The 27,376-nt window shown below is 35.1% G+C and overlaps 1 protein-coding gene across 1 annotated transcript; it reads left to right on the plus strand.

Moving 5' to 3' along the window:
- Eaat1 (Excitatory amino acid transporter 1) lies at nucleotides 1-27,374 on the plus strand. Its single transcript, XM_076124814.1, has 9 exons — nucleotides 1-143; nucleotides 9,578-9,860; nucleotides 10,095-10,274; nucleotides 19,114-19,205; nucleotides 19,616-19,799; nucleotides 20,219-20,452; nucleotides 21,752-21,943; nucleotides 22,549-22,683; nucleotides 24,392-27,374. The coding sequence occupies exons 2-9, from the start codon at nucleotides 9,595-9,597 to the stop codon at nucleotides 24,552-24,554; spliced, it is 1,446 nt and encodes a 481-aa protein (XP_075980929.1). The 5' UTR covers nucleotides 1-143; nucleotides 9,578-9,594; the 3' UTR covers nucleotides 24,555-27,374.
- The last annotated feature ends 2 nt before the right edge of the window (nucleotides 27,375-27,376 follow it).

The raw sequence follows: 27,376 nt of genomic DNA on the forward strand, positions 1-27,376 counted from the left end.
AGACTGTATGGCAGTTGCTCTCTGGCAGTCGACCGCGACGGGCGTGCCGACCCGCTCAACGACAACACGAAGTGATGCGGTGTAATATTAATACGTACTAGTGAATTGTGATAAATACTGTTCAACTGTTTTTATTGTATGCGGTAAGTAAACAATTTAATATATTTTTTTATAATTAAAATAAATAAGAAGTAAGTAACAAAGGAATACCGCGAAATTAACAATTACGCTCGGATTTCTTGAATGAAAATGCGTAATAAATGAAATATGAACCGCAGTATGAGAAAACTCGACTTGCGTTGTCGTAAATGGATGAATAGATTAGCGAATCTCGACAATCAAGAGGAATAGGCAGGATGTCTGTTGTCACAAGATCAAACTTTTTTGTTTAGGCGTCGTCGTCTTGCCGCTGTTCAGCCTATTAGCAGTAATTTAATAAATCACTATTATTTTGCTAACGAATATTGTATTATTAAAAAGAAAATAAAAAAATTGAATCTTAATTAATTTATAATCTGGGCAAGACTATAAGTAATTTTATATTTTTGTTCTTATATTTTGGCACAATCGAGCTACTAAGATCTACAGGCTGTCTGAGTGCAATGATCATTCGAAGGTAACAGATTGTCTATGTTTATAAAGACATTGGCCGTAGAGCACAGACATGACGAGTTACGCGGGAAAACTGACAGCGGTTATTGCATTCTTTTGTTTCATTTTTCTAGTGATTTTCAGGTCTTAATTGTTTTTTATGAAATATATTAAGAAATCGAAAATACATCGTGAATTTATGAATAGTATAAAATGGTGGAAATGGATCATAAGAAAATTTTCAGGTATTTTTGAAAAACTAATTTGTTTTTTGTGAAAACATTATTCGAATAATGTGTAAAGATTATTTATTCCTATGTTTAATGGTTACTTTACTTCTCTATATTATTTTAAAACGAGTTTTCTATCTATCTAGTCTTATTTTTACTATTTTAACTGTCACCAATACCTAAATTTATTATACCAAAGAACGCCAAGCGCTACGTATCTACGTACTTAACTTTTTTTTTAAGTTACGAAATAATAAAATCTGACGAAAAACGCAATACATTATTTTCTAAATAAATTATTTTCTTATTTACTAAATTTATAAGCCTAAACGTTAATGCCTTAGCTATTTTTTAAATAATTTTTGCCCTTTTAGACCCATGTAATTACGCGACAATCGTTAGACCCACAATTGTTATCCCTACTTCATAAATGACTGAACAACGATTAGGATTGGAACCTTCAACCTCAGCATCATCCATCATCAGTGTATAAGATACGTCGCTACAAACGACAGGAATATGATGAGTATTAATGATACCAGCGCTAAACTCTATGGTTTCCACTCCAATTAATTGGGACGCTTCCGAACAACACCTATCTGGGCTGATCAAATATAAATTGATGACAAAGGAAATTACTTGTATTATCTTTAGACTGATTTTAACTGTGTTCCTGAAATAGTTAGTAGATTTTTTTGTTAGATTTTAAAATGCGACACTTACAGAAGATTATAATAAGGAGGATCATACGGATCCTCCCTATAATAATTTACTTTTATCTCATTTAAAAATGACTTTCCGGGTTTTAAAAGCGTCTATTGAATCATTGATAAAAGAAAAATATTTAACTTTACTTTTTCATCTCCTTCAATGTTACGTTCATTTTGCTTAAGCTGCTAAACCGTGTAAACTCACGTAGTAGACATTGTGCACACATTATATGTATGTAAAGCTGTATTCTGACTACCGTCATAGAAAAACAATTATTCATTTTAAGAGCCGTTTTAAAAATATTTGCGAGACATAAAACATGACAGCTATGAAAACAAAAAATGAGAGCGACTGACAAACGCAACCGAAAAAATGATTGAAACATGAAGACGGAAGTAGATATGACCCACTCACCTTCTGATTCGCGCACTCCAGGCTATGAATATCAATAACGCGGGTTATTTCACTACCGGATAGATTGACAAATTCAATCCCCCTGTCTATTTTTATCAATCGCCAGGCAGGCGGTGAGAGGGACCTGAATTGTGACTATTTTCGATGTCCCCTCTTTTGCAATGATCAGGTTTTGATACGGGACGTTACTGTTCTTTCATCTATTCATCTATCTACATACCTATACATATATTGATATATGAAACTTTTCCGTTACTGAGTGACTGACTGACTGATGGACAACACACAGCCGAAAATGCTGAGCGTCTAAGTTGAAATTTGTTACGAAGTTTCCTTATGAAGTGTAGAGGAGCACTAACAGAGGATTTTTGGGGGGGATAAAAAGGAGGAAAATCTTTACGTTGTGAAAAAAGGAAAGACGCAGTCCACGAAGACTAATTTATAATTTTTTTTTTCAATTTTCTGTCTGAGTTTCTATTGTAAAATTTGTATTTGCTTCAGGGCTTTTGGGATTACACGAAGGGTCGGAGGGGTCAAAGATTTGTGTCACATGCAAATACTTGGAGGCAAATAATGTTTGCTTCTAATGCGGGAACGTAGACCAACGTGAAGAAATATTGTAAAATTGTTCTGTCTAGTTTTACTAGGGATAATATTTTGTGTCACTATTTAAGTAGTAGTTTAATCAAATGCATAAGTTTCACAGTAGCACCGACTTCACAGAAAGGTATTGTTTATAGTTTTGTATTTCTAGTATCAAGATAAACATGAAGTATCTAACAAAATTATGAATACTGCAAAAATTGCATACCTTATTGGCCAGCATTCGCGAAGTCAGTATTGGCGAACTTCGTTTTAAACAAATATGGGTATGAAAATTGACGGAAAAAAATATAAAACTAAGAAAATATTGGTTAACTGAAGTTACCAACTTCAATAGGTGATCAAATCCGTGATCATTGTTCACACTTTGTAGCACAACTAATATGGGAAGTAGTACATTTATAATGTAAGCTGAGTCCCCCCGCGAATTGTAAGTGTCAATTGATAGAAATAGGTTACTGTGTTATTTGCCACCAGCACCTAACTACATTGTATGCAGCGTTGTCATCGATCTCTCTGTGTTATTCCTAGTCATTGTAATTTATGAGCAATCCTAGAGACTATTATGAACTTTTAAAACTATCCGTACACTTTCGTATAGATGTTTTACTTTGGAACCAGTTATATATCTAGCACGAAATCTTGCAACATAGTTTTTTAACGAATTTCATACCAATTCATATCGGATTTGAAAAAGCGCTCTACTTTTGGTAACACGAATAGTTCTTTTATCCTTCGAATCGAAAACTTTTATCAGTTTGACAGTATTTCGTAACAAATGTTGTTAATCGGCAGTACACACCTTTGATTTGACATACTGTATTGTAAAATTCTAAAGCGGGCAATCGGCGAATTGCTCGTGCTTAAGCTACAAGGTTTCACTGCAATAAGTATCGGTTAGCTTATCAGTCATACCTCTACATCTACCTCTACTTAAAAGTCGAGAGACTTTTAAATGATGCTAAAATATGTCACGTAGTGGTCGATTGAAGTGTTTTCAGGGACTCATTTCAATAGATGCCAAATTGTAGACAATATTTCATTGGAATATCACAACAACATATGAATATTTCACGATTAGTGGTGGTCACTTTGCTGACACATCATGAATTTTGCAGCGAAATAAATAGTTTCCTCGTAGTTCACCCGCCCATAACAGTTAAGCTGTAAAAGTATAACAGATAAACAAAGTTCAGAAATTGTCTAGAAACCGCTGGTATGTTTTTTGTGCGTATTCGTAATACGCGAGCTGTATTTCTAGGGATACCATGACTGTTATACCTAATAAACCGCTACAGAGTACGCACAGGTCGATAAGAAGAATAACGCAACTTACACGTCCGTGACTACACTACTGAAACTTACCATTTCTAAAGAAAATAGCAGTAGATACTAGGAAGTAAACACTATGAAGTTAGTTTCGCGGCCGATGAACCTCTACAAAGTTGTAATAACTCGGCAACAGGTGGCTAGATCTATACAAGTGGAGTAGTTGTCTTTGCCTTGACCACAGAGTACAACGTGTTGATGCGTTCACGGTGGGCGGAAGCGCTTGTTGGCGCAAATTGCATTCGCCACACTTTGTTACGTCGCCGCCTCTGATGTACTTACTGATGATAAATGAAAGCTTTAGTCCTTGTTTTACCTGTTGAGGACAATAACAACTTATTTTTGTTTTTTACTGCATTAATATGCGTACCGATTAAATGAGTCCCGTCCTTATGTTGCATTCGCAATATCATGTACGATTTTTTGTCGTCGGACTTTTGTAAGAAAGGAGTTCAGAGAATTTTGTAACTAGCATTTATTGACAGCATTTTATATACTGGGCATTGCAGTTTCGTATTGCGAGCTTTTTCGTGATAAGCCAGCATTTTAAGCTACTCGTAGATGAGATTTGATTGAGATTCCATAAATGTATATTGTACAGATGTAAAGTGCACTTCACGCAAAATCTCAAAAAGTCCGTAAACAGTAGGTCAAAACCTTTACAACAGTCCACTTTTCTCCAAAAAAATCCTAATAATTAGCTCACTCAAATCAGAGTAACCTTTCATCTTAAATACGTCGTGTAACAAGCCGTGCCTCTAATTAGTCGCGGCGCATATATTTTATGTAGAACGTCGGTGGCAACAAAGGGCTTTAATAAGGTACTTAGTGGGCGAGACTGAGTGGGCATTTCCCGCACAGCCTCTCGCGGGGACGAGAGGGCGGCGGATCAACAAGTGTGCTCGAGCCTTGCCTTTTATACTTTACTAGCTAGTATATATTACGTATGTACTAAGTTGTACGTAACAGATTGTCTAGGTATTTTGGTGAATGGGATGAATTTGAATGTTTGTGTACATTTTAAGGTTTGTTATGTTGTGTTTGTGTCGCATTAGATGCTAAAAAGATCGCATAAATGTGCTTATGTAGGATTTTCAGTGCCAAAGAGGGCGCACGTATAGTTCTTGTTAATAAACTAAAAATAAGATATTATTAGGAAACTTCAGAAAGCTTCAGGAAGCCTCATAAATCAAAGCTACATTTTCTATTGGTACTATCAATCAAGTCACAATAAATTTCACAGTCTCACAAAAATATTTCATTAGCCAGCAACAGTGAGTAACCTTATCGTTGTTTATAATCCGTTCTAAATGAAAACCCGAGACTTCTCGAAATTAATTACCTAATTTTCGAGTTTCCTGTTACCGTATAATCCTTGGTGAAAAATCCACCGTCTTTTATGAGAGCAGGTAGATTCTTAAGGCAGAGTTATTAGCTGTTAATCCCGCTCAGAATGCGGGTCGACCGCTTTGTAGAGCCACAGAAACAGGGACAAGTGCGGCTAAGCTCTGTGCCGCGAAATATTGCGTTTTAGACATTTTTGTTCTGGTTTTGTAAATATTAAAGTATTGTCTATAGTCTTGCTTGTAGTAGTTGAGTAGTTCTTTTGCCTGCTTAAAGCTCGAATAGGTATTTCAACACTTCTCTTTGTGGGAAAAACCCGTGCCCTGATGTGGAACTTGTATTAGAAATGGGTTGGGCTCTTATCCATATGTACGTGCAATGATAGCGCCCTGTTGACTACTTTAAGAACTACGCCAGAAATTGGTGTCGTATACCTTTATCCCCGGGAAATTATTTTGAGCGGGTGAAATTGCGAATTGAAGAACTCGTATTTAAAGTTTAAACTACTCGTTAATATGAAAACAAAAATTAAATAATTGCTGTCTTTGACCGCATTTGCGCATGTAAAATCGCGTGTCTATTATCGAGTCTCTAAAGACCAGGGTCATGGCATAAACATGCACTATGCATGTGATTTAAGTGCTGCAAACGAAAAGCGTAATAAAATAAGTTGTTTACATGTAGTTTATATTTTTCCTATACGTAGCATATAAATAAATTGTCAACAAAGGTCTTGTTGTACATAATCATTGTGAAATACTATACACTTGAATTAAAACTACCGTTCATAAGAAATAAATAAATAAATAAATAAATAAATATTGTTGGACAACTCACACACGGTCATTTGATTCCAAACTAAGCAGAGCTTGTACTATGGTAACCAAATAACTGATAAACATACTTATATACTTCTAAATACATACTTATATAAATAAATTGACAACCAGGCTCAGAACAAATTCTCGTGCTCATCACACAAAGATTTGTCCCGGGTAGGATTCGAACCCACCACACGCGGCTACGGTTGTTGCGGCGAGGTAAAATATAGTATTCGATATTGTAAACGATTTGTGTAGTGCAGCAGTACACTCGGATTTGTTTCTTATGTGGAGGTCTTGTTATTGTTAGATTAGGATATGCTGCAACGGGTCTTAAACGCGATTGAAAATAATGGTTATGATATACCTTATTGTTTACCCTACGTTTCGTTCGAGTTGTATGCAACATTGCAACTGCCGTTAATTCACACTTAGCATAGGTATTGTGCCCTTTCTGTAATAAAGAAATAGACTACATTGTGCCCAATGACACAAGGGTTACAAACGCCGAACAAAAGCTCTACCAAATATGGCTAAGAAAGAAAACATTTTTATTTTGCCCATTGACCAATGAAACCACTGCCTTCGAAAGAAACATAATTACGTATACTTACTCAACGGAGACTGAAAAAAAAAAGTAATTTAAAATAAGTGAGAGCCATTATCGACTTTGTTTTCAAGTTGCCTTCGAAAGTAATCTTCAGAGAAATGGCATTTCTTAGAATTAATGTTTCTTTTATATCTTTTTCTTTTGCGTAAAATTTTCACGGATTTTTAAGCTGACCATTTGTTGTGTTTTATTCACTTTAATTTTGTTTCAATAGACTTGCTACTACTTGCGAAAATACAGTTCCGAGTGTTCCTTTTCATTAAAAAGTGACCTGCACTAAATTAGGGTGTATCTATAAATTTGTGGAAGAAATTTGTTCGCTATGCCATTGAACGTATGGAAGATCACAGGCATCTCGTCTGTGCTAACAATCATAAAGAAATGAGCGTAATAAAATCAAGCCGGCCTTGACCGCGCATAGACGTTACAGTCGATTACGGTATTAACCATCTACACACAAGGATAGTTTAGAATTTTATTAGCTATACTTCTAATTATTTCACTTTTTCGGAACAGCTTGCGGCTATTCTAATATACAAATATCTTTGATATTTGGCGCGTGATATAGTTGTACTTAATTTGTCTTGCTTGAATAATTTGCGCAAATATTGATGCGAATATCCCTAGTTTCCTTAGTGATTGATTTAGATTGATATTTTAACTGTTTATAGTTGTATGTACGACGTACTTCCTATTATCTTGTATCACTATTGTGCCTATAAATACAATATGTAACAGTAGTCAGAAACTTGAAAGTCTGACAACCAGTCTTACCGAAGGGTATCGTGCTATAATCCAGGTAACTGGGTTGTGGAGGTCCGATCGCAGTAGATGTAAAATACTGGTATCCGCTGCATCCGGTGAAACTGGCAGCCAACTCCAACATATTTGAAAGAAAGACTAGGCTGATGATACAAAGCAAATACGCAACAATCATTACATAAACAAACCAACAAATGAAGTACATAGGTAGTTGATGAAATGCCGTGCGTGTGAGCGTTAGGGGAGCGCGGATTGATCGCGATACGCTAAGTAAGACTTCCGGCTCGGCATCCGCGGATCCGCGGGGGTCTGCCGCGGTCCCACGTGCGCCCGCGCATTCCCCGCCAATATCGACACTATAGATCCGATTCCACGAAAATTTGCGCCTTTTTGCGGTTTTAAAAGTGGTTGTGTGGATTTTTTGTCATATCGGTATTGGGTGTGGGTACATTTCTTACAGGGATTTTCGTTTTGTTGGCTTCTGATAGAGAAAGGACTCAGTCATGGGCGCAATGCTCCAAACTGAAAAAATCTTTGGTAAATAAAAGTTACTTTATTCTATATTTATTCATGTTTGAGTTAATATTGAGGTATTTATTATTCATGTTACATATGGGTTTCGTCGCGTGTGAGTCATTTATTTGGTGTTGTACTTTGGCTACTATAGGTAGAACTAATTTTATGAGTTAACAGTAGATCAAAACGGTGTTTTTGGCACGTCGCCATTCATTTATTAGTACAACACCTAATTAGCTATCTAGTTGACTATTATAGTAAGGTTACTTGTAGTACTTTTTATATGCCCAAAGTATAAAAATAAATATCGTACTTCGATTTATATACAATTCGGTACGTAATACAGGCCTTAAAAAATAATTCTATCACTAGTGCAATTAACTTCGCATAGAGACAAAATAGCGCTAAAAAAATGCTGTTAGTTTTTATGAGCTGTATTTGTCTTTTCGATGTTTCAATAACTGCTTTTGGCAATATTTGTTAAAGCTGAGTAAAGACATTTCTCCTTAATTTCCAAACTCATTCGGCACTGAATTTTGTACAACATCGTGAGATCATCTTTACGATAAGCGTAGTATACCGTAGTATCAGTGCAGACGTCTCGATATAAAAACTATAATCATCCACGTGGTGTGTCGACCACAATAGTCTGTCGCGACTGCCAAGACCTACTACAAAATTAACTGAGGCATGCAGCGCATCTTACTATGACCACGTGGATAACGGTATTTACGGATTTGAGGCGATTTTTTTATTGCTTGGCGTGACCAGTATTTAAAAAAGTAGTGTTCGTTTCAAGTTAATCTTGAAGTAAGAAAGGTGTTTGAGGTTTTTATTGTTCAAGTGGTCCAGTAATTGAATCTTCTATAGTTTCCTTGAACTTATGAATCTAAAACTGCGGTTTCACTCATTTCCTAAAGTAATATGTATAAGCTTTATTTAGAAATTTATTTATTATTAACATACTGTGTAAGGAATATCAGAAAATTCTAGGCGTTAGCGAAATTCAGTTGGGATTTACTATTGTATGGATCATAGTTTTAGTTAGGTGTATCATTAAATAAATTTTCATAATATTACTACAGTATTAAAATTGAATATGCATTAGAATATATATAGGTAGGTAGTCTTCCTTAAAATGTATAAAAGTATACCTAAAGTTTTTCTTCTACATATGTCTCATCTTTCCTTTTAGTATCTCAAAATATACTGCTCCTATTCGACCCGATTTTTCGCAAAGCTACACTCATTGTCTGTATGTTTGATCAGACTATCATTATTGTGATTTATGATCACATGACAGTAAAGTTCTCAGTATTTGTAACACTGTGGCTCTAGTACCGTCTAGCTTTTTAATTGTTGTTTTACGATCAAGTAATGAATGGAGTAATGAAAATTATGAATAAAACTCTGTGGGTGGTCGTACATTATTATGGAATGAATGTATTTCGATTAAAATCGCGAAAGGTCACTATTATATCGTAATTTAATTTAACTCTTTAATAATATGGATAAAACTAATCTGTTTTCTGTTTTGTGATTTTTATTGTTAGTTTTACATGCCCTCCAACTTTAAAAGACCTGAGAAAGAAAGAAGAGTCTGTTATAATTTAAAAGTCAGCTATAACATTTTCTTTCTTTTACAGAAACATCGAACTCAAAAATGCCGCTCCAAATTCGAAGAAGTCGTTTTCCAAACTTCCTTCGGGAAAATTTGCTGACCATCATGACGGTGATTGGCGTGGTCTCCGGGACCCTGCTGGGCTGTGGTCTCCGGGCTTCAGGCCACGAGTGGTCTAGGCGTGACGTCATGTACTTCCAGTACCCTGGAGAGCTGTTCCTTAGGATGCTCAAGTGCTTGATCGTGCCGCTGCTAGTGTCTTCAATTGTGTCTGCTATTGGTTCCCTGGATCTTAGTCTTTCTGGCAAGTGAGTTGGCTTTCATATTATATTTATAAGAAGTATCGTCATTAAAGGTTCAATCGCCGCTAAATGTAATTGAAACAACAAGTGAATGTGTTTTTTAGAGGTAAAGTGCACAGTGTTACTTTCAATAAATAACTGACAATAAAAGCCCTAAATACCTATTTACAGTCAAAACTACAACAACGTATTTTTGAGATTTCACATGTAATCCATTAAGTAATGACTGCCAACTTCCAGGGTCGGTCTGCGAGCGATCATATACTACATGACGACGACGATATGCGCGGTGATGCTGGGCATCGCGCTCGTCACCACCATCAAGCCAGGGAAGGACCCGGAGCAGTTCCAGCAGCCCACCGCCACCAAGCCCATCCTCAAGGACACCCTCACTTCTGATACGTTGCTGGATTTGTTAAGGTAAGTTCTAGTGATTATGTTTGTGAAACGACAATGGACGTTGTTCTTGAATTACGATTAACTATTTTTCTAAAATTAACATGTTCTTATAAATTTTTATTTCCTTGTTTAAGGGGAAATATTAACAAAACATGTCTTTTTGGCCAATAGATACACCTTTACTTAGGTAGCCTTGTTGCAATACATTTCAACAGTATGTATATATAACAAAATGCAGTAGCTTTAAACTAATTTATAGTGCAGAGTTCACAGACACCCAGCCTTAGCTACCATTTTCGTTTACGCCTTCTTATTTAACCGACAGAAATATAAAAAACGTCAATATTATTCTGCAAATAAACAGGACTGACGATGGAAATATCGCTCCTGAATTTAATAAGCAAATCTATCCTATTAATATTATCTGAATGTTGCATTTTTAAGGTCAGTTAGATGAAAGTAGAACGTGATCTTTGATATAGGGCAGCGTTGTATTTTTGTTAGTTCATGTTTATTTTTAGATGATGCATTTTCGTCTTTTAGTTCAAACTTTTTGTTACAACACCATCGCGACATTTTGACCTGGTTTAAATTAACCCAGCAGTTAAACTATAGAGAACAGAATGTATCTTGTAAAAAATGCTGAATGAAATGACCTTTAAAATTATTGTAGGTTCAAAATTCTTCACTACAGCTGAGCAGAGTACAGTTTGAACTGTGAACAAATCTTAATTTCTCTTTTGGTGCTGAATATGTACGTCAATAATTATATGAATGTGAAACTGTATTTTGGTACTAGGAACAATGAGTAGATAAATCTTTTGTTTCGACAGCATTCGTTAGGAAATAGTAACATGATTGATAAGCCGTAATAATCCATATGAAGAATCTAAGAATACATACAAACAGTGAACTTTATTTGATGTAAAAGTAGCTTATAATATAACATTATTAAATATGAAAAAAACCTTTCCCAACAATAGTTTCGCAAAACATTTCTTAACGAATACCAAATAAGGTCTCTAAACATTCTGTTCAAAAAATCTTATTAGTACAGAATATCTATGGTTTCCATGGCGATGTAAGTAGTAGGTGGTATTACGACATTTTCCCGGTATTTTCCAAGGTAAATCAAATTATTGTAGGCAGTCTCCTTGACGACAAGGAGCCGAACAGCCGCTTATATTTTTTATGGACGTAAGATTCTTTTGTCATTATATTTTGTTATCGAATGCTGACTTATTGTGATATTCTGTATTGTTAAAAGGTTAATAATCATTAGTCGAGATTGAAAAGACTTTCTCTTGTATGTTTGGATATATAATATACCCTTTTACTGTTTCAATATTGTCGTTCTATTCCATTTACTGATTGAACTACCAAGCTTCGGATTACTATAGAGAATTTCAGGACAAAGCCCTATAATCCTTTGTACTACCCGAACGGGTAACGTCATGGATTGGAAATTAAGCCATGCACGCATAAATATCTTATACAAAATGTTTAGCGATATTTACCAGTGAAATAAAGTATCGGGTAATAACTAAAATTTATAACAAAAAAACTCACTTACACTACCTTGATAGAACTCGGGAATTTTTCTACTAAATAAGCCCGCATCATACTATCCTCGTGATACTAAGCTCTCTCTTTAAACTACAATTTTAAACCTTCTCATTATGCGTTACATACAAGTGTTAAGGTCGCCATGCCAATACCATTGCGTCGAGAGGTTTCGATTCTCACATGGAACAAGTTATTCATGCGATCCACAAATAATAAGTTGTCGGGTCTGGTCGTACTTTGTGTCCATTATTTGTATGTTTGTAAGTCTTCGTAACACAAGAGCAATTTATAGAGCGGGAGATGTCTTAAAAAATAAAGACTCATATAAGAAACGGACAATTCTCTGCAGTATTTTTCCAGATTCATAAATCATATCAGTTTCGGCCAATTTTAATGAAACTGCTCCAAATATATATGCATTTCTAGAACGTATCAGTACAGTGTAATTGAGTAGCGTCATGCATACGAGTTACATGACGCGGGATGATTGCCTTAATGCTCTTAATAGGTGGCACATAGCTTGTAATTCTGCCATCCGCCCTGACCCGACATGAATTTGCATGATAATCATATGATTTTGCTTCTGTGTTGTCGGAATGTCAAACGATGCCGCGCTAAAACAAAATCTAAAAAGTAAAAGGAGGCATGTGGGTTATGTAAAGGAAGTAGGCAGATATTTATACTCACGGTCGTTTTCAATAAACTATCTATCTACTGTTAAATTGCTAAAGACGATTCTTACTTCACTTACTATAATCTATACGTGGATAGTAATTCCTACCGAAATCAGGAAATCATAGATCATTTTGACATAATCAATGATAGGATTCTATCTGTACTCTATGTGTAACCTTTAACATGATATTGAAAATGATTGTTTATAATTGTAGCCTTTACCTACAGTCGTCTGCAGAGGGACGGCTGATTTTGTTTATAATATACAATTTAGGGGCAAAAACCATCTAACTTCAAGAAGTTTCATGTTATTCATAGTTTTAAAGGTCGATAGCATCTCAAAAACTGAGTCAATAATGGTTTTTATTCGGTAAAATATAAAACTTTCAATTATTATGTACTTTATAAAGTCACTCTCTTATTATATGATCAACTATTTATATATTGGTAGTCAGTTAAACGCAGATTGCGTGGAAATTGGTTGATGTTCCTTCCGTAGCGGAAATGGATTCTTGACGCGATTGATGAGCTACTAAATGAAAACGTCTATATTCACTTAATACCTTGGTTGAAATTGTTTGATATTTATATTTACCTTTCAAATTATAATAACGGGTTGCGTATTGAATCCCGAAAATTTTACTTTTTGTAGAAAATAAGATAATTAAGCTCGGTGAAAATGTTGTGTACCAATAAACTATTTACAAAAGTATGTCCGATTTATACTGTTCTTTTCTGCCAATTCAATTTAAATTCTGTTACAAGCTATGTCCGAAGACGACCTCTAAAATTCCTTTTAAAAAGCGATCAGTCACTTGTCAAAGACAATGCGAGTTATCTTGGTAGTGGTCGTACCTCACGTGGTCCACTTACCGTTCGCTCGGCCCGGCTGGCGTGTAGACCTGCGTGTGAGAGGCCACACCAATCGTGCTGTAATTGGGCCCCACCTGATTTATTGATAGTCAGACCTTGGGAATATATTCCTGTGTATTATCGCTCTTACAAAATGTTAAATTAAAGATTAAGGAAGAAAGAATTAAGGCATATTTTTGTATTGGGAACTAGGAGACGCTTAACTATAATTATTGTTAATTTTTTTTGTAGTAAGACTCGTAATATTTAGACTATAATTTTAAGTGCATTAAGCTTGCAGTTTCCTTTAAGATCTTCTTCATTACCTTACCTTTATTCATAGTAAAATCACCGTTCGGAAAAAGATTTCCGTTCCTTCAAAGATTGTCGAAATGCGGAACAAGATTATACAAATTATTATCTCCAAGATAATTTTTCCGCTGTCAGCACTTAATTTCCCCTGGAATCCGGGGCTCAAGTTTGATAACTTGATAAATAACTTTGCTCATTAAAAGCGGAGGAAAATCTTCTGATAACATGATAAGAGTAAGTTGAGCATGAAATACATGATTACGAAAAACAAATATTACTCCAGTTTCGTTTAGAGATTTCTTGTAAGAGCCGTGTTATTTCCGCCAAATCTTGTATAGCTTTTAACCTTTCGAAAACTGATAAACAAAAAAAGACACTTTGATTTTACTGAAATTTTAGTTTTTTCATAAGTTTATTACACAAATACAAACAAAATATTGTGGGATCTTCCATAACCATCTAACGAAACACATTGTAAAGACATTTTATCCCAATAACTGCAACATCTGGTTTTAAACTGGGCTGAGAGCAACTTTCAAATCATTTTTAGTATCAGCTTCGATTTCAGAAATGTAAATTATAACCTCTAAGTGTGATTCCCATAACAAATTAGAACCTATAATAAAATAAGTGAATCAAGTAATCAGCTCCAGAATCATCTCGTCACATAAAAAACAGTCATAACTCACACAAGTAACATGTTGAAACACTAGTGACAGAGTAATTGTCAATTGCAGATCGTTCATAATGTCGAAGCGGCGCGGGCGTGAGTTCCTTTAGCCTAGCGCAGTGGTTCCCAACCAGTGGTCCGCGGACCACCCGTGGTCCGTGGAAGTCAAAATATGGTCCGCGAATGATTATAAATTTTAAATTTTCAGGACGATAATATAACACTTTATTTTTAATATACTTACATAGTGATCCTTGCTTACAAGAATAATATAAACGTGGTCCCAGACTAAGAAAAGGTTGGAGAGCCCCTGGCCTAGCGACTAGTCAGTCTTCATCATTGGCCCATTGTAGCGCCCTATATACACCTCTTATTAGGGCTGGCGACGCGATGATGTATGTGTTAATCCCGCTGTATGATAGATGTCACTTTTAATTTGCTTGAGACTGTTGTAAGATTTCGCAAGATATGAAGACAGTGTGTGAACTTGGGCGATGATGTGAATGATATGTTTTTAAGAAGGGATAGATTGTAAACGATCATCTGAAGTTATTGTTTTAGAATTATAATCGTGTTTGTTTAAGTATCTGGAGGTAAACTAAAATAAAATAAATTAATGTAACCTATTATTGTCCCATTCCTGGGCAAAGGTTTCTATCCGGATTAAGGAAGGGCTTTGGCCTTGAGTTCATAACGCATAAGCTACTACGGGTTGGTGTATTCAAATACCTAGAAAAATTGTTTTACAGAACATTACACATGCTAGTTACATGACAATGTTTTCCTACACGTATTTTAGCTTATTTTTCGTTTTACTACTAGCTTTTCAACAATCCAAACACAATACTTTTCTCACAATATTCAAACTCATTTTTACTACTTACTTTTCAACAATCAAATAAAATATTTATCTCACAAAATCCTAATTGAACCCATTCAACAGTTTATCCGTGTCAACACTTTCATATGAATTCAAGCAATGTTTTCTTTTATATTATGTGTGGTCGTCGGACCAGACGAAAGAAATTAATGTGATCGCATCGAGTATGCTTTCCCTATTACTAGTTTTATTTATAGATAGTACAATGCGGATACGCGGGCACTAGACTTGTAGACTATAAAACATTTAACACTAGAATACTCACGTGTTTTTTTTCTTTGGCTATATATTATGACAAACACGTGTTTTCAGTTCAGTTTCTTACAAATCTTAATCTTATAAAATAGATTATATAAAGTTCAAGACGTGATTTAGATATTAAGGCATCCAGCATTGCAATAACTTAAACAGCTAACGATAAATATAAAAATATTGCTACTGAAAAAGAAATTTCAATATACGATTGAATTACTCTGTAATATTATAGCGGTATTATAAGGGAACTGCAAATTGTTTACAATCAGTGCAAAGTCTTTAATCAAACGTCGTTTGTGAATTGACACTATTTTATTTACGACTAGCTCACATTTTTTTACATGTTTGTTGAAAGTGACACTATATAATTTATGTTGGTGGACAAGTGGATCTAACTCAAACTAAAAATTATGCAGGAGTTTGTATTTATAAAAATTAAACAAATGATTTTTGCGAAAGAATAACTACTTAGCAAAAAGCTAAATATAAAGAAGGCAAAACAACTAGTCTCCTTTTAGAGTAATAAACAACTTTGTTTTTTAAAATAATAGTAAAGCATGTTACACGACTAGCGTACGACATACGTCATCATTCATTTGTAAATAACCTTATTTCTCAAGGGATACTTTGTGGAAATGTTGACTTTGTCGACCTAAAAGAAGGGTGAAGTGAGGTCATGTAAAAAAATTGTATATTTCTTACTATAAAAAACTTTAGTGATATGAATGTTACGTGCCCTATCTCGCATTTTATCATCAATGGTCACTGTAAGCGCGTGTATTGTAGTGCCCAAATGTCGTTATTAGAGTGTGTATGCTATTGCCTCAGTGTCGTAGGTTTTGATACACTTCATATCTGTTACAAAATTAAGTAAATTACTTTTCTTCATTAGGTATTAGAGCATACGTTTTACATAAAAGTAAACCATATTACTCTAAGTTGTCAGCCCTACAGTATTCATCAATCAATGAGACAATATAGTTGCACGCGAGCGATGGTGGCGGCCGACAGGTGTCGCTACGTCACACTGTGCCGAATACTGAGATACAACGATCTCGACGAAAACATACGAAGTGAAGATTTGGGCGTGTCTGTATACAATAGCAAGATTTAGCTAGAATTTTAGTATAGGAAATTGTAATTGGGATCGAATTTCTATGATTATTGAGACAAAATAATTAGTTACATTTATGATTTTTGCTTACTCGAAGTTCTTTACTGAGTCATACAGCAACCGTGGCTAACACTTAAAGTCCTGTTAAAAAATATACAATTAGTGTCCCTCTGCTGGGTAAGGATCTTCTCCTGTGACAGGGCAAAAGTCTTGAGTCCTGTAGAATATAGTTTTATTACTTATTCATAATCTGGCTGACCACCCCAAAGTGTGCCTTAGTTTTGGCCTACCTATGACCTTAAACTCTTGTGATATACCTAAATATATTTATACGTAGTGGCTTATAAAGTCCGTGACTAATAAACTAATGTATTTTTGGCCGCAGTCTATCAGAACCCAAGCTACGTCTAATTATAGCAGCTAGGAGATTAGTGCAATGGTTTGTTTTCTATACGCGACACGTGTATGCACTTTCGATTCTTAGAACTTGTGCAAATTTGGCAGATTTTGTTTCCCGTTTGTTAATTTATAGGTCTGAGAATTTCTATAGTGGATTATTATTATATACTTATACCAAGAAGATAGAGAGTCTTTTGAGAAACGCACTTGTAGAAACGTTAATGCACAGTATATTATATTACTTTCAGTTACATATCTACATAACAAAATAAGGAAGGTAAATAATAATACTTATTTGAAAAACCTGTATAAAGCAGAAAGCTGTTTCTTTGCGCTCTAGTGTGGCTTACGCATTTAGGTGTTGTCTATATATTTTTTTGTTCGAATTGCGCACCTGAATCAACTAGTTAACCCAATGTTTTCATAGTGAGTAACCCCGTTAAGTCCGCGGGTTCTGTGCTCCTCCTCTAACGACATTACGCTGCCTCTTCACTCTCGTTCATTTAATGGACTGATTCGATTTACCACAAATTCAGTTAGCCTAATAATTTTCCAACGAATTTTTTTCGCTTTCCCGCTACATCCAAAAATCTGGGTTATCCCGTTATTAATAATTTTAAGAATTAGGCCACTGTAAATTTAATAAACTGAATATTTTATACGTGAATTTTATTGCTGACCCCACAAGTTACTATGACGTGTATGAAAATGATCTCTTTAGGATATTGAGTTCTCATTGAACTACTCCAATGTTTTATCCTGCTAAAGAAAAACCTACACTCCACCAAACAGTGGATTGAAATATGCTGAATAGAAAGGTAAATAAAAGAAAACGGACGAATAAAGTCGGTATTAATTTTATATAGACCAAGTTTCTACCTTAACCTATAACTTATTTTAGTGTTATTTTAAGTGCCTGAAGAGGTATAACCAGAATTACGGAACTAGCCCGATTTAAAGCCGCATGTTCGGCTCTACGATACAGTTATGTAAAAGAAACAAAGAAAAATCGTAATAGTAAAATGGGTTAATGATCGCTGGCTGGTGGACGACTGAGGAACGTACAAGCATCAATCTGTCGCCACTTAGTCGGTGCAATCTTCCCGGTGTCAGCCGGTGTCATTGTTATTGCGAATGCGGTTCAAGGATCCTTTACATGGCTTGTGTAATAGCGGCCATCTATTGCTGGTCTCATACTCAACATAGGAACATGTGTAAAACAAAAGCTTTTCGTTATTGTTCTTCACATTTGTAGTGCGATGATGTTCTTCGATACATGTTTATTACTTTATGTAATAATATAGAAAGTGGAAATCTCTCTTTCGTATGAAAATTGGCCGTAGAAACTCATTAACTGTGTAGCAAGTTCCTAGCTTATGGGTGCTCTACTCGTTAGAAGTCACTTAAAGTTTTTTAAACGAGATTCTTGCTTTTATATTATAATAGCATTAGTCATAATAGCACTGAAAGTTTTTATAATTTGATCTGTCACATGATTGTTTTTTTTAACAGAACGTAAGTATTCTAGGTTCTGTCAGATTTCTAAGTCTTATAAAATTATCGTTAAAGTAGTAAAACAACACTATCCAATAATTAAGATCCATGTAGCATATTATGTGAGTATGATAATTAAATTTAGTCAAACAAACAAGAAGCAATAAATATGAATTCATTGAGAGAGGTGCACCTGAATAGCAGTTCTATCAAGTCAGTACAATAGTCTGTCGGAAGTCATGCGGCCTCTGCCATTCTCTGCCACGATGAATACAGAACACGTTTTTAATAACTTTAAGAGATTCGTCCTTCGTTCTATTTATACATTATGCAGTTTTGCATTGGATTCGAAGAATAGACATTGACTTCTATTATCGAAGAGTGTTTTCCCTTTATGTTTACATCATCTTATTGCTTCAAAAGAGGCACAATAAACCAAAATTTACATAGAAAGCGGGCGCGGGTCGAAACTGGAGTACGACAGGTCTAATTACTTACAAACCGCAATTATCATTATTTCGATTTGAAATGTAAATTAAAAAAAAATGTTACTAAATGTAAACATATAGAAGTAATTATTTAAAATTTCATTTAACTTGGAGTAATTTGATATAGTGAATTATAATGATTGTATTTGTTACAGAAATGTGTTCCCGGAAAACATCGCTCAGGCGACAATCGCTTCGTACCGCACTCGGCTCATCTACGATAAGAACGATAATAGGAGTCGTGAAGGTGAGTCATATGATTTATACACTAGGAAGTAAATAACTCTTTGTGCTATGAGTCTAGCAAAATAGGGTAAAGAAATATTCTAGGTTTGGAAAAATACCAAAGGTTATGGGATCGATGCCTGCGGTCTAATGGTACTTTTTTTGGGTATGGCTATACCTTCTGTATTTTCACCGAAAGCTAAGCTTAATACGTAGTGTGATAGGCGCCAAAACGAATTAGCGGAATAGAGATTGAGAATTTTAAGCAGTTCACCTTTAGTACTTACCTAAACAGGCTTCATTGCTTCTAAATCAACTAGATTAGTTTATTAATACATGGCAAACTATTAAATTCTGATCACTGATGAGAAATTGCTAACTATGGTCAGCTGCTACACTATCCGTATTGCCTTAAATCGTCCTTTATTCCAGGGGCACTGGAGACTTACGAGATCAAGGGCGAGTACCAAAGCGGCAGCAACGTGCTGGGCCTGGTGTGCTTCAGCATCATCCTCGGCATCACCATGGGCAAGATGGGAGACAAGAGCAAACCGCTGCAGGACTTCTTCCACACGCTCTCCGAGGCCATGATGATTATCACTGGATGGGTTATTTGGTAAGGGATATAGTATAACATTTTTAAATCACAAATTATTAAATACAACTGATGTCAGGAGAGAGATTATTTTTTATAGTCTTGTCTTGTCTTTGGTGACAAATACTTTTAGTTTTTTATTATTCTGTACGTTGTTGCCTAACCAACAACAAGTTTCCTCTATCTTCCACGGGGCGAGAGTCTGTACCCAGGAGTGAGATGGTATCGGCTTAATTCTACTTTAACGTCATCATGCTACATTATTCCTCGTATGAATTTCTTATGATATGACAAAAAAATATAATTTCATGTTTTACTTCCATTGCATGTTTCTTCTTTTTTATTACTATGAGCCAAAAAGGCTTAAAAAAAGAGATTGAGAATACCATTTAGCGTAATAACCGGCAGTTTTCATAAACTTCATGTTTCATCGTTTCCAGGTTATCTCCCCTCGGCGTGTTCTTCCTGGTGACAGCGAAGATCATGGAGATCGCATCATTCGCAGACCTGGTGGGTCGCCTGGGTCTGTACTTCATGACTGTGCTGCTGGGGCTGTTCCTCCACGGCTTCGGCACCTTGAGCATTCTGTTCATACTCGCCACTAAGAAGCTGCCCTGCCGGTACATCGCCAAGATGGGACAGGTCATGGCTACTGCGTTTGGTACTGCTTCCAGGTAAGAATTTGGGTAATAGTACTTGATCAGAGCACACGCACATGAATTTTAAGAATGTGCGATATCGTTTTGTTATATTGTGTAGTTAGCCCCCTTACGCACTAGCGGTTAACCGCGGAAGCGGCTAGCCGCGCGGTTAGCCGCTTTTCCAGTTTAATATGCAACCGCTTATGATTGTACGCACTAAACCGCCACAAAATTTCAACCGCGGCGGTTCAATGGAGTGTCGCGGCCCGCTTCGCGGCTAGCCGCCATCTTGTGTATACGCACTGGCGGTTAGTTTGCGGCGAGCCGCCGGTGAAGTATGCACGTATTTTCAGTTGCGCAGCCATGAACTTCGACACAGAGAAATTCATTGTTGAAATTCAACAACGAGAAGCTATTTGGAATTGTGAAGGAGCAGTTTATAAGAATAGAGATTTAAATTTAAATTTGGTTGGATACAGTCACGAAATTTAGTATCTTGTCCTTTGATGCTGTCATATAAAACTGTTAGTAGTTCTTCAAATGACGAAACACTCATTCTAACATAGCCGAAAAAATTATCTTGGTGCTTCTTCAGTTCTTGAAAACAACTTGCGAACTGGCCAAATTCGTTGCGTGTTTCTAGTAAAGGATGAGTCCAGTATCTTTTTTTATTTTTCTTTCGTTGTTTTCGGGAGTAAATATAAATAACACAAGCTATCTCGACGGCGTCCATTTTGTTTATGAGCCACGCGCCTTCGAGCGGTCCAACCGCTTAACGCGGTTTCATCGCGGCTGACCGCTATGGCGGCTAACCGCGACGAAACCGCGTTAAGCGGTTGGACCGCTCGAGTCTAACCGCCTAGCGGCCAACCGCTAGTGCGTAAGGTCCCATAGTCTATGAAAAGATTTGTCGCTTATGCCCATATACTTGAATTAGTAATCTATCGACCGGTTTTCATTCATAATACCAAGTTAATTTCCTAAACTGTCTGTAAACTATGATGGGTTATCATAGTTTACAGACAGCAGTTAAGGTGTTATTATTTTAACTAAAAATATTTACTAGTATTTAGCTGGTTTAGCTAGTTTTAGGAAACGACAAACATTGGAGCTTTTATAAACATTTCATTCTTATTACACTTTATGAAATTTGTGCCATTCTGGTACCCACATAGTATTTTCTCATTTAAAGTATTGTGGATTCTATCCTAAGATAAAAATAAAGATAAACATAATTTATTTGTCAATCATGTGTAGGTACATTGGATCCTAAGCTGTAACTAAAGTTTATCTACTCAATAAAGTGCTATTGTAATTTTTCCTGATTTCCAGTTCAGCAACAATGCCAATAACGATCGGTTGCTGCGACGACATGGGCCTGGACCCGCGCATCACTCGGTTCGTGATCCCCATCGGCGCCACCATCAACATGGACGGCACGGCGCTGTACGAGGCCGTCGCCGCCATCTTCATAGCACAGCTCAGAAGAGTCGAGATGTCCTTTGGAAAGATTATTGCTGTCAGGTGAGATAAAACCAACGAATGGTTTAATATTAAATGCTTGTCAATAGTATAAACACAAACATTTAAATAAATCATGAAAAATGAAATAAATGGGCGTGTGCTATGCACAGCATTCAATATAAGTGACATAGAAATATTACTAACTAATTAAAAATTTTAATCTGGAACTTAATTTGTATGATTTTCAAAGTAAGTGTATTTACTACGGCCAGTTTAGAAAGTTCGGCCAATGAGAAGAGCTGGTAAAAACTATTAGCCTAAAAAGCATATAAAAAGTCACTTATTAGTTTTCTCTGTCTGTGGGATGATTCCTTCTGAATAGTTTTCAATTAAGCTGCGCTAGTACGTATCTTAGTTCTGAAGGTCCACGCCTTATATAGACATTTAACATTTGCCAATTACTTCTCAATACACTACAATCAGATACGAAAATTCTGTCATTAATCATACGAAGGTTACAAACTAACCAATAAACGAATCCAAATAGTCCGTAAGTACAAATTGAAACTAAAACAAATTTCATTGAAAACTTCAATCCAGCAGTTTACCTCCTTCAGCATTTAATTTTAAGTCGACCTATATATCTAAGTACGTTTGTGTTCCAGTGTGACGGCCACGGCGGCTAGTATAGGCGCGGCGGGCATCCCGCAGGCGGGGCTGGTGACCATGGTCATGGTGCTGGACACCGTCAACCTGCCCGCAGAGGACGTCTCCATCATCCTCGCCGTGGACTGGCTTCTGTGAGTACTTACACCATAGCTGTTCTCATTTCTTTATTGTTATAATGAAGTTCTCAATTATTGTTATTTGCAAAAAAGCATGGGTCTTTTCATGATTATACTCGTATATGGTTCTTTTAAACGAACGTGTTCCTTGAAACTGATAAAAGTGTTTTGATCTTAGCATTAATTTTGCTAGTCATATTCGCCAGAATGACTATTATTAAAGTGCACACAGAATTTATAATTTAGATGGATGGCTTGTTTGTGGGTATTTGAATCTGTACAATCTATACTAATATTATAAAGCTGAAGAGTTTGTTTGTTTGTTTGTTTGAACGCGCTAATCTCAGGAACTACTGATCCGATTTGAAAAATTCTTTCAGTGTTAGATAGCCCATTTATCGAGGAAGGTTATAGGCTATATATCATCACGCTACAACCAATAGGAGCAGAGTATGAGTAAAAAATGTTACAAAAACGGGGGAAAAAATCACCATTCTCTCTTATGTGACGCAAGCGAAGTTGCGCGGGTCAGCTAGTTTATTATAAAACATGAACAGTATTTAGCCCTGACACGGGATTGCCCAATTCCGTGAGTTTTAAGCTTGAGATAAGATTTACCCCCTTTTTCCTCCGTTTGGTACTGTACGTTATAAGTCGGGCTTATTTTTTCCTGTTGTTTACAAATTTATTTTTATAATACGTCATTGTGTTTCTCTGAACGCGTGTATGATTAGCACAACACATAAAGGTTAAATACAGCCACTAATAGATTAGTAGAGCTGTCCCTTAGGACTCGACTCAATGAAGATTAAGTTTCCTGTAATGGATGATGATGAGCAACACATTAATCCATCATGTGTTTATACATTTGTTGTACGAATAACGCAAACTATTTCGTAGTAGAGTTTTGTTTTATTTTTATGCTTTATGAGATTAAAATCCATACTAATATTATAAATGCGAAAGTAACTCTGTCTGTCTGTCTGTCTGTCTGTCTGTCTGCTACTCAATCACGCCTAAACTACTGAACCAATTTGCATGAAATTTGGTATGGAGATATTTTGATACTCGAGAAAGGACATAGGCTACTTTTTATCCCGGGAAAATGACGCATTTCCCGGAAAAATTCAGTTGGCGAACGAAGTCGTATAATCAATATTATAATGACATTGAATCAACAAAATTCCGTTGTCATGGCAACTGTTTTAGTGACGGATATGCCTTAGCGCAACTTTGTTTTGAGATATAAATAATTTTGAGAATATTTTTTGTGAAAAAAAGCATATTTTGTATCATCACGCTACGACCAATAGGAGCAGAGTAACAGTAAAAAGTGTTACAAAAACGTGGAAAATTATATAGCGACGCATATATGTGACGCAAGCGAAGTTGCGCGGGTCAGCTAGTAACACTATAATTTCCCAGATATAAAACGATAAGCTTATAAAATTATGATTTTTTTAATTCTCTATCAAAATTATTAGTATTCATATAGCTGAGTATCACAGCTTACTTTATTATTTTGAAGTAATTGTCGCGGAAGTGAAAATTTCAGCTTTCTATCTATCACGGTTTATGCGGTATAGTCTGAAGACATACAGACAGACAGCGGAGGCTTAGTAACAGGGTCTCGTTTTACCCTTTGGGTGCGGAACCTTAAGAATCATAGCCATTGCTTTTTATTTTTAAAACATTTAAAATAATTTATTTATGTATATTCCAGCGACCGCTTCCGAACCACGATCAACGTGGTGTGCGACGCTCTAGGCGCTATCATCGTGACGTCACTATCCCAGGGTGACATTGAGAAGACCCGCGCCGTCACCAACGAGCGGGACGGAGCACCCTCACACGAACTCACCGAGTTAGAGAAAGGTGACCATTGAACATTATAAAATTACCTAATAAAACATTGTTCTTTATAGAACAACTCGTAAATATAATGTTCTAAAACAGTGGTTCCCAACAGTCCGTGGAAGTCAAAATATGGTCCGCGAAAGACTTTAAAATTTACATTTTTCAGGACGATTATGACACTTTATTTTTAATATTCTTACATAGTGGTACTAACCAGAATTATATAAAAGTGGTCCCGGACTAAGAAAAGGTTGGGAACCCCTGTTCTAAAACATATTATATCACCGTTGTTTATAGAACAAGTTATTATCATGTTCTAAAACGAACATAAGCTCAGAAATATGTTCGAAAAGACATTTGAGGAAAACAACTTTTGAATTTGCTTGCAATTCGATCGGAGCATGTTGGCTAAATTTATCTGAAATCAAATCATATCGTTTTTAAATTTAAGATTTTTAAATATTTGTTGGTTTAAAAATAAAAAATAAAATATATTAAATACATTTTGGATGTTAACTTTTTGAATTAAAAATATAGCTCTGAAAGTGTTGTTCAGTAAAATATCAGCAAATAGCAGTTATTAATAACTGTTTCGTGTTCAAATAACGTTATAACGGTATTTATAGTACAAGTTGCTTAACCTGTTATTTTGTGATGTTAATGTATAATTAATTTCTGTATAATAAAGTTGTTAAAACCTCTTGTATTCAAGCTATTTATTTTTCATATCAAAAACAAAAAAACAGTGTAGTTTTGTATCTAAGATGCAATGTATAAATATTTACCGTTAAAGTATCCGAATATTAATTTAATATAATGTTAGGGGAGCTTATATTATAATGTGTCGGTGTGTTCTATATGTGCCATTTATGTAGCTTTAAAGTAGCTATTTGTGAAAATGTTTAGAATTTTTCGACTCTCTATTGTCTGTATGCATTGTGAAGTATTCTATGAGCCAATTTATATTTAACCATCAGTGCTATAAAGGCATAAGTTAATACCAACTTAGTAGCACTTAGGCCCTTTTGCTCCGCAAGATCATCTACGAAGGTGTAATTGCAGTGGAAGAAAGGCCTAAGTCAAAGTTGTTCTACAAATACTTATGCTTTTTTCGAACTGAGTGTGTAATACTTCAATTAAATGTTGTAGTTGTCTACTAAATGTTAAATAAGAATTATCCGGATTTACAAACTGTGACTCTTTCGCTTCAAATTTTGGACTACTATTTAGAAAATTAGATTTCATAGAAACAGCTATTTTGCTATGACAAAATTTCCTGCCATTTTCTAAAGATTTGAAAATTCTGAAGTATTTAAAGAGGGACTATTTACATAACAAAAGGGACGCATAAGAAACATTTGTAGGTAAAGATTTAAACCTTCTGTAGCTGGAAACTCTTCATCTATTTTTGTATGAATGTACATTTTGTCGGTGTGTAGTGGATGTTTAATGTATTAAGTACTATAAATATAATTATGTGCCATATACGTACAAATATGTTTGATTTTACCAACAGTTTTTTCACTACTGATAAATACTTCAGTAGTGACAATCTACTTTTTAACCTTAAAATGAATTATATTATTTTCTTGGATGTATTAAAATCATGACAGAATAATATATATTTATTCGACATTGTGTTTTTAACTTTATTGGATATTTTTGTAATTATTGATTTTTGAATTGCTTTTTTTTTGGAAATTATGACGATGTTTTTGTAGTAAAATCAAACATATAAAATAATTGTTAAATATAATGATGATATTTCATGATGTAATGTTAAAGACAGTCTGCATTCCAGTCGTACGAGTGAGTCGGTGAGCACTTAGTGTTTTATTCACATTTGTTGAACATGTATCATTGTTTCATCGTTCCAAACGATATAAAATTTGTTATTGTTCATTCGAAAATTATTGAACTATTTCTTCACTGTTTCACCAACATCTGACTATTCGTAAAATTGAATTCAAAATCTTAATATATTTCGGTAAAATTGTCCAGACTATATTTTTTACTTGAAACTGCTGATCATTTATTGGTTATTATGTTTTTTTTGGGTATTATGTCAAAATTAAGAGAATATTTTATTATTTGTACGTCTTTTGTGTATCTCGGAACTACAGTCCCGGAAATTCGTGGTAATTCCGGCATTGCATTAAAATGCACCCAAGGACAATCACCGGACTATGTGGAACTATGTATTATTATAGGCCTAAATGTCTCATTTTTATATTTTCTATATATTTTCTAGATTTTTCTAGATTTTTATTGGTTTCTTTTGCCTCGGTATTGGTGAAACAGACTCTAAGTAGTGTGTTATTATTAAAATTATCCAAAGCAATTTAATTTAGTAATATTATAGTTCGAATTAGTTACGACATAATAACTTGTATTAAATAATTTATTTTATCGAGCACAGCAGAGGGAAAGTCATTGTTTAGTGGCCAAATGTAGCTGTAAGCGTTATATTAAGATATTTTAATAATAAATGGTATTGTATAACCATATTTATGTAGATTAATGTTTATAATAGTTTCTAGTCCTCACTTTAATCTTTAGTCTGTTATGAGCTTAGAGCGATAATTTCATCACAAATTATAATTTTCACAACGTTATATTTTTAGTGCTTACGATTATATAGACTACTCAGTCTGTAATTATGAGTATTTTTATATAACAGTGTTAGAAAATTTAAATTGTGATTCATTATCGCACCAAGTATTATTATGTATTATTTATAAAATAAAATCATACCAAAATATCGTAATGTAAGTACAAATGTATGTATCGACGTCGATCCCCTGATTTTACATAAATGGATGTTATTTTAAATAAATATTTGTGTGAAAGC

The sequence above is a fragment of the Anticarsia gemmatalis genome, chromosome 17 (assembly GCF_050436995.1).
Source record: "Anticarsia gemmatalis isolate Benzon Research Colony breed Stoneville strain chromosome 17, ilAntGemm2 primary, whole genome shotgun sequence".
NCBI classification, from domain to species: domain Eukaryota; kingdom Metazoa; phylum Arthropoda; class Insecta; order Lepidoptera; family Erebidae; genus Anticarsia; species Anticarsia gemmatalis.

What these genes read in the sequence shown, in the direction of transcription:
- Eaat1 (XM_076124814.1), top strand. Translation starts at nt 9,595, where the DNA reads ATGCCGCTCCAAATTCGAAGAAGTCGTTTTCCAAACTTCCTTCGGGAA. An exon ending in GATCTTAGTCTTTCTGGCAA is followed by an intron (nt 9,861 to 10,094) that starts GTGAGTTGGCTT and finishes GCCAACTTCCAG; the next exon opens with GGTCGGTCTGCGAGCGATCA. An exon ending in GGAAAGATTATTGCTGTCAG is followed by an intron (nt 21,944 to 22,548) that starts GTGAGATAAAAC and finishes TTTGTGTTCCAG; the next exon opens with TGTGACGGCCACGGCGGCTA.